The sequence below is a fragment of the Pholis gunnellus genome, assembly GCF_910591455.1.
Source record: "Pholis gunnellus genome assembly, chromosome: 13".
NCBI lineage: Eukaryota > Metazoa > Chordata > Actinopteri > Perciformes > Pholidae > Pholis > Pholis gunnellus.
The window spans coordinates 16,474,143-16,484,942 of record NC_136540.1 but is presented as its reverse complement, the minus strand read 5'-3'; the positions used below and the strand labels follow the sequence as shown (position 1 = coordinate 16,484,942).

At 42.6% G+C, this 10,800-nt stretch overlaps 1 protein-coding gene across 1 annotated transcript in view; it reads right to left on the bottom strand.

Annotated features, from left to right (window-relative positions):
- Window positions 1-439: 439 nt before the first annotated feature.
- Window positions 440-10,800, bottom strand: part of LOC306705230 (roundabout homolog 2-like) — a gene marked incomplete at its 3' end in the record, with an annotated part of 73,805 nt that continues 63,444 nt past the window's right edge. Inside the window, exons 18-27 of the mRNA XM_079171935.1 lie at window positions 10,521-10,697; window positions 9,415-9,441; window positions 9,241-9,280; window positions 7,550-7,677; window positions 6,637-6,909; window positions 5,636-5,798; window positions 4,141-4,398; window positions 3,115-3,323; window positions 824-985; window positions 440-696 (exon numbers count right to left, since the gene is read on the bottom strand). Of these exons, the coding sequence (XP_079028061.1) occupies window positions 440-696; window positions 824-985; window positions 3,115-3,323; window positions 4,141-4,398; window positions 5,636-5,798; window positions 6,637-6,909; window positions 7,550-7,677; window positions 9,241-9,280; window positions 9,415-9,441; window positions 10,521-10,697 (1,694 nt within the window). The remainder of the gene's footprint in view (window positions 697-823; window positions 986-3,114; window positions 3,324-4,140; window positions 4,399-5,635; window positions 5,799-6,636; window positions 6,910-7,549; window positions 7,678-9,240; window positions 9,281-9,414; window positions 9,442-10,520; window positions 10,698-10,800) is intronic.

Below are 10,800 nucleotides of genomic sequence, written 5' to 3'. Positions count from 1 at the left end.
ATGCGTCACACTTTGGAATACAAATTGGTACGATTCTACACCGTTCCTTCTCATTGAAGATGGTGGAGCATAATTCTTCCTAATTGAGACTCTTTAAAATCTCTTTTGAGTGGTGTGCAATATATAACTGCATTGTGATGCTGCCGCAACTGACTACAAGAGGGAAATCTGAGTCGTCTTGTCCTTCTTTACACATTGTTAAAGAAGTGACAGCCACAATTTATAATTTATTATGTGCTCTATAATTATTAAACTGCATTTTCTTAATCTTTGTCAATCAGGGTAAAGCTAAATAAAACTATAAAATGGATTATATAAATGTCAAGAAAGTTTCAGTCAAGCCTGCATATTATGTCTCTCTGCCTATCTAGGGGACATTTACTTGCTTAATATTACATTCATCATGTTTAATGTGCACACAAATATGTCCTCGCGAGGATTAACACCTACAGTGCTCCCTTTTCTCTGTGCTGCTCGTGGAAGGATGCCCGTTGTGGGTGGGTTCTGTGCCAGGTCTCTTGTGGGAACCCCTACTCAGGGTGGCCCTGTTGGATGTTGTTGTGCCGCTCCAGGAAGCCATATGCTGCCGCTCCAGCGTCGACACGGTCACCATGCACTCCTCAGAGGGGTCTGAGGCCGCAGCTGCCCACGAGCTGTGCATGCGGGAACCCAGGCTGTGCATGGCCGGCGTGTGGGCTGCTGCGTTGGATGGTTTTGTTGAGAGAATTTGGCAAAGGATACAAATGAGACATCACGATAGAGGCACTCCTTGTTGAATTTACTATAATAGAGGGTTCTCTGGCTAAGAGTGCAAAAGACTTACCGTCAGTGTTGGTGTCTCTTCGTCTGGGCAGAGTCCCGACCTTGCCCGTCTGTGGTTTGAGGCCAGTCAGTGGTGCCCTCTTGTGGCCAAGGCTATGTGTACCCTGTGCACCATGGTCTGCTGAGCCAGAGCTGTCTGGGCGACACTGCTGGGAGCTTTTACCTACAGAGAGGAAGTTAATGACGATAAGTATTTGGCCTAACACGCAGTGGAGCGAGCTTAACACCGAAGAGTGATGTGGACGTACAAAAGTAATCAGTGTCCAAATTAAATAATCATAAAAAACTAAAGGAATCAGGTTTATTACTAGATATTGTGTCAAACTTGTGTTAAACATACAAGTGTACATGTGATGTTTTTAAACGAGGTTTTAATATTATTCAAATTGTACGTTACTTTTAGCGTGGATTTAGATTTAAACTGATTGACAGTGACTTATTTACTAAATGTCATGGCTCTGTCAGAGGAGACTATTTACATATGTTCTGGTATTGCTCAGCTATCACACCTTTTGGGGAATATATCATTGAGATTGTTGGACTTGTAAAGCCCAACTGATTAGATTACAATCCAATTTATTGTTTCCATTTCAGGAGAAAGAAATAACATTAGCGGTTTCAACTGCTGCTAAGAAAACCATAATTAAGAACAAAATAATTGATCACAAAAAGGTGATTTAGAATCTGTTTCTATCACATGGGATATTTGTGGAAATATACATCTATAACTCCTTCACGCTTACTTCTTAGGAAACATTCTTAGAGATAAGTATTACTGAATGTTTAATCAAAAGGCCTCAGGGACTATTTTTCTTTGTTGCAGCAATATAAGAGCGTTTAAATGTTTGAATCAGACATTAATACATGATGTATTAACAAACATGACATTTAAAGCATCTAACTACAATATGGAACCCCCTGTGGAAATACTGCCACCACAATGGCTTTGTTCATGATTAGTCTCACTGGACTAAATCTATTTTCTCAATCTGCCTGTTGGCTCTTCTAATACAACCAATAAGACTATGTGACAGCTAAACAGAACACGATACAATGTTTGCATTGCCATTGTTTGTAAATATTTTTAGTCACAGTGACCTGTATTTTGCCCTGCAAAGGGTTATTAAAAGTGTTGAAAACACATATTCTCAATTCACAAGTCAATCTCTTAACCTGTCAAACAATGGAGTCTAAAAATGGTTCAGTTATGTCCCTGTGGGAGAAGACTTCAAGTTTCACTCTAAAGAAAGGCTTTCAGACGGAACCCTATTTATAAATGCATCAAATCATAAATGTTAGACATGTGGCTTTTCAATAGAGCACTTCTAACGGTTTTTGAAACATTCTATGTTATGGTTTTGATGTCTAGAACGGCTTCAAGTTACTTTTCACAGACTGTCGGAATATGTCTTTGACAAAGAATACTTGCAGAAAAAAAAAGGATACCTATGATTACCGTGAGACTTAAATGGAAGTTTGTATCTATGTATGTCCTCCGAGTTTCTTGACAACCAGTCATCTGATCTACTTCACACTTAGTGGGTGTATTTGCAGAAGACCCCCAAAAAAAGTGCAGTGTTGAGTGTGAAGTTACCGGTTCTTGAGAAAGCTGCAAGCAGCAATAGCAGAGGCCGTGCAATCGGCCAAACGGGCACTGCACTAGTGCTCTATTGAAAAACTATTGTTCCTACATTACCTTTAAATGTCAATCTCTATCCATGTTGGCTACATAAACATGTTCCTGATATACTATGAAATGTTCTAGAAGACAACCACTAGACAAGTGTGTGTTGGGGCTTGTGATGTGATGAAATGGGCTATTGACTTTGTCCTATGCAGAGTGTCTGCAGGTGATAGTTCAGCCAGACAACAGACTGCACAGTGTTTGCTACCTCAGTGGTCTAAACTGTATTGGCAGACGAGAAGGTTGATATTGGACAATTCTGCGAAACACGACATTGTCATGGGAGTTAAACTGTGTACTGTAAAAATCGTCTCATATTGATGACATTTCTAAGGGCCAAGGGGCTGCAGTCCCAACAGCTTCATATAGAAGGGGAATAAGCAGTCCGTCTGCAGTATTAATCCACAGCTATTTGACATATTGACATTTGGGTAGACAGCCATGTTCCTAAATGTGGTGCACCTTTAACAACAGTAAATAAAATACCAGCTATTAATTCAAAACAGTATGGTATTTTACCTTACAAAAAGACAAGTTTTACTGTCAATGCACTGGTGGTCTACTGATTTAAAAGCATTGCCTTCGGTCAGACTTATTTCAACACATACCTGAGCCCTCAAGGTTGTCTACGCTGTGACCGGGAGTGTATTCAAAGCCACACAAATTCTTTGACACCACAGCGTATCTTTCCTCCTCCTCCAAGTCCTCGTCTTCTTCAGAAAGGAGAGCCGGTCCCAAATCAGAGCCCAGCGTACTGGACATGAAGTCCACGGGGGGGATGGGGGTGGTCGACACGTTTGGACTGCCCTTCATGTGCCTAATTAATTGTGGGGAATTACTGTATATTAGTGAGCAAAACACATTTTTTTAAAAAAGCAATGGAGGTCAGATAATGAGCATAAATACGGCAAAACAACGTTGTGGAATCATGTAGAATCAGTGCATATTCAGAAAGGTAGAGATGCAATGTGCAGAGACTATGAATGCCTGCAGTGATTTCACTGATTGCTTTCTCAGCGCTGGTGTGTGTTGTGCTAACACAATGGAGTTGTAATTGGGCTGGATAAAGGATATCTGGATGGGCAGGGCTGTCACCAACATGCCTGTTATCTCCCCCACAGCTGTCCTCCATGATGGCTCACATCCCGCCATCGAGAAGATGCATGCATAATTACCAACTCTATTTACTGATGTCAGAACTGCATGTTAGACTAAACCTAGTCATTACCCTCCAACACGTGTCGCCTCGGCCTTGTCAAGTTTCCCAATGCTCCGTCAAAAAGGTGCAACCAATTGAGGGCTCTGCCTTTATCGCTCGCAAGAAACATGGTCCGCAGGTTTTGGCTGACACAAGTAAATACGGGTATTATTAGGCGCTCAAACATTGGCCATTGCTATGCAAAGTCCCAAACTATCAACAGAATGAAATGAATAAAATTACAGGTATCTCTCTCCTAGTGTGCAAAGCAACAATATTTGAACAAAATTGTAATGCATGGGCACAAGTATAAAGCTTTGAAGTGATCTAACAGTCACACAGGTCTTTTTTTTTTTATAGCCAAATAAATACATCAAATTATAGAAGGAAGGTGGTCTCAAAATGTAGTTAACTGGAGCTTTAAAAATCCCCTTACCATGTCTGCTTTGCCACCTCGTATTGGTAAGCTCGGGTCAGCTCATCCAGGTGGGCCTGCAAAATGGATTGCATTTCCTCATGGTGGGCTGAGCTAAGAGAGGAAGATGAGGGCTGGCTGAAGGAAGACTTTGCCGGTGAGGAGGATCTTCCTCTCAGGGGAGGAGTGGGACCTCTCTCCTCCTCTGCCTCATTGTCCAAATTCTGGTGGCGGTACGTCTGGACAGACATTGGTGGGGCCCAACTGTTGCTGTCATATCTGGCACGTGGACAAATGTTTAGTATATTTAGGATCACATTGACTTTGCTGAATAGCTGATTGCAAATAGTTGAAGAAGATAGGAAATATGTAAGAATTTCAAGGGAAAATGTTCCATATTTTATGTGGATGTCCAGTTAGTGTTGATAAGATAAGATAATCCTTTATTAGCCCCGCAGTGGATAAATGTACAGGATTACAGCAGCATAGTGGATAGTGCAAACAAGAGTAATACAAAATATTATATATACAGACAGAATAATTGTTGTATTGCACGGTGTATTGATGTTGCACAGATTTTTTTTTTGTATTTGGTGGTCTACTGGGAAATGATGATGATGATGGGAAATGATGGTAAATAGCATTCTCCTGCTCACGGAGCTGTGCTAGCATTGCCTACATGTACCAGGATGCAATACAAGTGAGCTTCTGATGCCCCGAAGTCTGACCGGCCACTGCTTTGGTCCTCTCTAAGTTGTATATCTTCAGCCATATACTCTGGCTCGAATAAATACAGCTGAATATCGGCGTCAGCTAAAACACACTAAGATGTATCCTCGTCCATAACATCCTCTGCACTCACATTTCGGGATGCAGTTTTCTCTGTCGGAAACTGAGGTAGTGTGCAATGCACGCGAGGACAACAAGGAAGTTCTGTTTTTGAGCAGCATCTAAAGCACGCCCCCTTCGCTACCCAGAGGCGGAGGCGAGAAATCAGAGCTAAAATAGGACTACACTTTAGTTCTTCCTTGCATCCAACTGTCAACCAACCACTGTCACGTCAAATGACAGCGCTGGGTCTCCCCTTTCTCGGTCAATATAGCAAGCACTGAGGAATTTACTGCTTCAGATTTTCCCTTAAATGATATTCCAAAACTGAACTGACTCTAGAATGTTAATAATCAGTTTTTCTTCTATTGGCAAGTTTAATGTGTATAACAGCTCAATCCAATCCAATCTATGCATTTTATTTCTATATCAGGAAATTAGGCAGTTATAGGTCTATTTTGTCAACTATGTGAAGTTCTTCTGCAAGATCTCTGAAGATAAACACATACACACACACACACACACACACACACACACACACACACACACACAGACACACACACTCGGGGCACAGGTGCAGCATATTGTGACCCCCGTGTTTGCATGCGTTTCTTCTGTCGACGTGTGTTTTTGTGTTTGTGTGCATCCGTTCCGAGGCAGAGACTGATGAGAAATGAATGTATCTTACCCTCCTCCGTGGTTTTCGTGGGGGTAGCGGTCAAGGTCAACCTCAGTGCCAGGGAGTGGGTGCATGGGTGGTGGAGGCAGGGGCATGTTAGCCCAGCACGACCCATTTGATTTAGAGGCCTTCGTTCCACCCTTCACCTTCTTTTTCTTGCCAACCTTTGCACCTGGGGCGGGGGGGGGGGGGGGGGGGGGGGGGGGGGTAAAGAGGTAAGGAAGTTTAGTCTTCTCTACATAATGCTAATCCCTGTGCGCACAAATATTATTCTACACTGAATTCACACACACTAACACATACCTTGAAAGCCATCTTCTATCTTTCTCTGCTAACTGAACTTTTTCAAACCTGTCTCCTACCCAGTGTGTTCATTATTTCTCTTTTTGTGTGCTGGCAGCGCATTAGGGCTTTTTTTCTAAATGTTGACATTTCTTAAAGAGGCACCAAAAACCTGCGGCGAACCACTTTATGTTGCCTCCCCACTTGCTCCGCTATCTCTGGTAAGCCTGACATTTAGCTGAGCACACAGGCTGTTGTGCAAAGCTACCAAAGTACAGACGGAAATGCCTCCATGACTTTAGCAAATGTATATACACTGCATAAATAACTCAGAACACTGGGCGATTTTCCGTCATCACTAATCAAATTAACCCAAAGAAATGCGTCATGATTGGGTGACATTTCTGGGCTAGATGAGCTCCTGGGGAAGAATTGTGATGAAGACAGAAGAGTAATTAAGAACATTATCCTAGGGGTCCATTTTCAGTTCATATGTAAATAAATTCCCTCCTTTTCATCTTCCTCTGGTTTAGTTTTTCAACTCCCTTGTAGTCATTTCATAGAAAAAGAACAACAACGTCCTGTCATTTCATTGCAAAATGGAGCTTTTTCTGGAATTTTAAACACTGCTACCAATAGAGACTCTCATACACGAGAGTGCAAACATCACAACACCAAAAATGAAAAATAATAACATAATTGAGCTTTATCTTCAGGGGGGCACTTACCACTGCCAGGGCGTCTGTCAGTTAGCGAGTAGCCCAGGTTTGCCATTTCCTGCTGGGCTTGGAGAGAAGCCTTCCAGCGGGGATCTGGCCTGTCCACAGCCAGCTCGTGGAAACTGTTGGACTGGAGTATCTGAGTGGTGGCATAGGGGGTGGGCTGACTGCCTCGCGCTGGGCTGCTGTAGCCTGCCTTCCCCATGAAGTCAATACTGCTGTAGATGGCACCATCAGACAGCATGGTGCCCGTCTTCTCTACAGCTGCGGACGGTAAAACATCTGAGACAAAAGAGGGTGGTGACAAAGCAAGGAGGGAAGGGGAAAAAAGGCATCATGGAGAGATAAGTTGACATGAAGTTAACGATCTTTAAGGTCATTAACACTCCCTGCTGCTCTGGCACTCTGTATTAGTTAAATACAGGTCTCGAATGGACTTGATATAAATGAAAGTGATTATCTACTACCACAATTAGCATGCAACACGCTGTGGGAGCCGGTAGAGTGTTCACATGAGGGATATTCAAACAGGGCTAACCTTCAGCTCTACTGTCTCGCACACAAAAAGCCTGCAGCTCACCAGGGTTCCAATAAGCTGGGAGAACACGCAAACACACAAATGCACAATGAACACATATACTCAAACTATCAATCTCATACATCCCCGAAAAAAGGAACATTTGCACGGCATGAGAAAGAATGAAAAATATAAGTCAAATATCAGGCATGTCAAATCAAATTAGTCAAGTATAGCCCTTAAAGGCTCTTTTAATTTGCGTGTATGTGTTTGTTTGAGTATGCATGCTTCCGCGTGATGTCCTGTCACTGCGCTTCCCAATGAATGAGCATCAAGACTGTCTGACCAGGCATTGCTAAAACTGCATTTCCTAAGACCCCGGCCAAGCCTGTTTATGTTTCTTACCTCCTCGGCCAAAGTTGCTGCCGCCCTTCGGACTCCCTAAGCCGCCGTTAGCCGGGAGGCTCGTGGAGGGCCAGGAGTCAGCCAACCAGGGGAGGCCTGTGTCCCCCGCCTTCAACAGCCCCGGACGGCTGTGAGAGGAGAGGTTTTGTGGAGATAGACAAAGAGAGGAGAAGGGGGGGGGCAAGACAGAGAACCGTTGACATCGTTAAATATCCAGGCTGCAGCGGAACAGCATTGCTCATTTTCCTCCTGCTGCATCAACAACAAATTGAATGCGGAAACTCATTCAGCATATTCTCGCCTGTGGAGCAGCCCCGCACACAGGCGACAATAAACAACAAAGAGACATAGAATGGCAAGTCTATAAATCAGCTTTCTTTCTCCCCTCCACCACCCTTAATTCTCCCCGGAGAAGCAAGGCAGGCCTAAATACACACTAAATCCACTTTAGAGCCTTAGCACAACAGAAATTTACATTTTAAATTGAGAATCATGGACAGCCTCTGGCAGATCGGCTACACTGGTGCACCGTCTCCATAGCAACAGAGACAGCAGAAGCCCATTAGGTGGTTTAGGGAAGCTACCGTGTCATTTTGTCTTAGTGAAATACAACGGTCATGAATACAGGCTTTGACTTCAAGGTAGGAAAGTTGTGGGCAGCAATTCAGGGACAAAAAAAAAAAAAGAAGACAATTTTTACAACCACTTCGCATCTGCAGCTGTAAAAAAATGGCAAAACATTGACATGCCCCGTGCATCCTGTTCACATATGTTTGCTTAATGTGCGGCTACACAATACATTTTCCACTGTCGCTGATTCGCCAAGTGCCAAGGGAATTGTTCACAGCTGACTTGGTGATGGCTCAAAGGTGTTCAAACAATTACATCAATAATTTCCATTTTAGAATACACAAGCACATACATAGATTTACATACATTTGCTCAGAAACACGTGCCAAACACTGACACAATAACACATACATGAGTCTGCAATGTGGTGAAGCGCACTCAAACACACCAAACGGCAAGGAATTGTTTATTTTTAGTCCATTTGCTCTGGGCTTCTCTGCCTGCTTAGGTGTGACAAAACGGAAAGAGGGAAAAAAGGAAGAGTGAAGAACACAAGGACGTTCATTCTTTTACTTTCGGCCAAGCAAATCCGCTTCCTTCTCGCTTCTACACTTTGATGTTCGGCGGATAAAAAGGTGAACTTCGCTTTGTGCATTTTGAGCCGTCAGGAAATTCTCACAGCTGCTGAGTGGAGTCTCAAGGTCCAGTCCTTTTGTTGTTCCATCCACACATGCAACCCTTCAGAGTGTACTGTACGGCAAGTGTTTTTTTTTTTTTAAACAGCACATTAATCACCTCTCGCCTCCTACCACGACCTCTGGCTCCGCCAACAACCTCAGTTGAAATGAGAGAGCCAGTGAATAAAGCCCTCACCTGCATTAATTGGTAGCACTCACTTCAAAAGGAGTGATGAATGATTTCATCAAGTGCACATCTGTGCAAATCATACACTGAAATATTGGAACATGTATGCAAGTTCCGTTCATCATGAAATAATTCTTCATTACAGGTATTACAATAGACTCTTGTCACTAAATATGCTGCGAAAGCACAAAAATGTCAGTGGGAAGGCTCGAGCTGAAGGGTTTCTTGGTTTTATTTAAGTTCATTTAGATTCTTACCTTCCATTTCTGATCAGGCCTCTGTCTCTTTGGAATGTAACTTGTTGAGAAAAGGAGGACAGGGAAAAATAATTGCGATTATTTTGTCTAAAAATGTACAGCACCACCATCAATTTGAATATAGGCAGCTTAACTGGGATATTTGAATAAATAATGCATAATGTAAAGACATACCTGCACGCGTAAAGGTGAAGGATTGAACTGCAATTAAAAAAAAAGAAGAAGAAAGTGGATAAAGTGTGATGATACGTATAAATATATAAATATATTCTCATGCTCAAAAGAAATTCATGAAAACAGGTGTGGAACTATGAAATTAGTCCTTTCATCTTTGCTTTGCTTGTTCATTTGTCAATATGTCTGCACCAGCATGTTTTGATGAAACTATAGGGGCGCTAATGCATCTAACCACTGCTTTCCATCATTTCCTGAATTACGCTGAATGCCCTGAGGGAAACAGTTCAAATGAAGGTGACGCATTTGACCCCTTTTGACCTGGGGCATCTGCGTCATCATCATTTTATTTATTATTTTTTTCCAGAATACGAATCGGAACCTCTTGTCCTTCTCTCTTTAAAAGAGAGGAGAACAAGATGTTTTTTCTTAAATGATGCATAACTTGACAAATGTGACACCTCAGAACACAACACAAAACGTAATTACTGCTGGGTTGAAGTGTTTAGCATCAATCATTCCTGCGAAAACATTGCAATATGTATAGTAAACTCGAAATGTGATGTTTTGGTGTTAAACTCAATTTGTTTTGAGAGAAGGGACCAGAGGAGCATCTCCCAATCATGTAAATCCCGATTGAATTAGGAAATCACAGCGCTCTCTCCCCAAGTCAATGGAAGCTGCAATGCGCATTACGATAATGGCACACAGCTATATGCTTGACTCACAGAGGGATAAAATGATATTTCATACGTAAATCTAGACGCGCCTCGTGTTAATGTGCAAACAACACCAGCCATGGTCTGATAATGGAAGGGGATGTTAAATTACTTATTTCGCATGAATGTATTAGACTGTTGAGGTGCAGTGCTGATGGAACTCAGCACAGTTGATGCACCTCAGTGCACAGTGAATTAAAGTAAATAGGGCCTATTTCCATCTGTGCTGAATGCATTTCCTTTGTTCTGCATTTTAGCCAACTCAAATGGAGTCACATCAGTGATGACATCAGCTTTTGTTGGAGAGAGAGAGAGAGAGAGAGACCTAGTGTGCCTTGAGATTCTGTCTTGGTGCAGCAGAACCATGTCAATTGATTTTTTTTTTACCTGCATAGTTGCTAAGTCCCTTCCTCTTTTTCCTCCTCCAGTACAACCAGGCACTGAAGCCCATGAGAACAATCCAGCAGGCCCCTCCCAAACCAGCGATGAAGGCTGGCTGCTTCACCACGTCTGAGATGCTATTGTTTCCCTCCGATCCCGTCATTACGTCCCTCAGTTCTGCACCTGGGGGCACCGCATACAAATAAACACAAGCACACACACAAGCACACACAAGATATAAATGAACACATTATTATGTCTCAATAGTTGCTGTGTTTGAAAATCA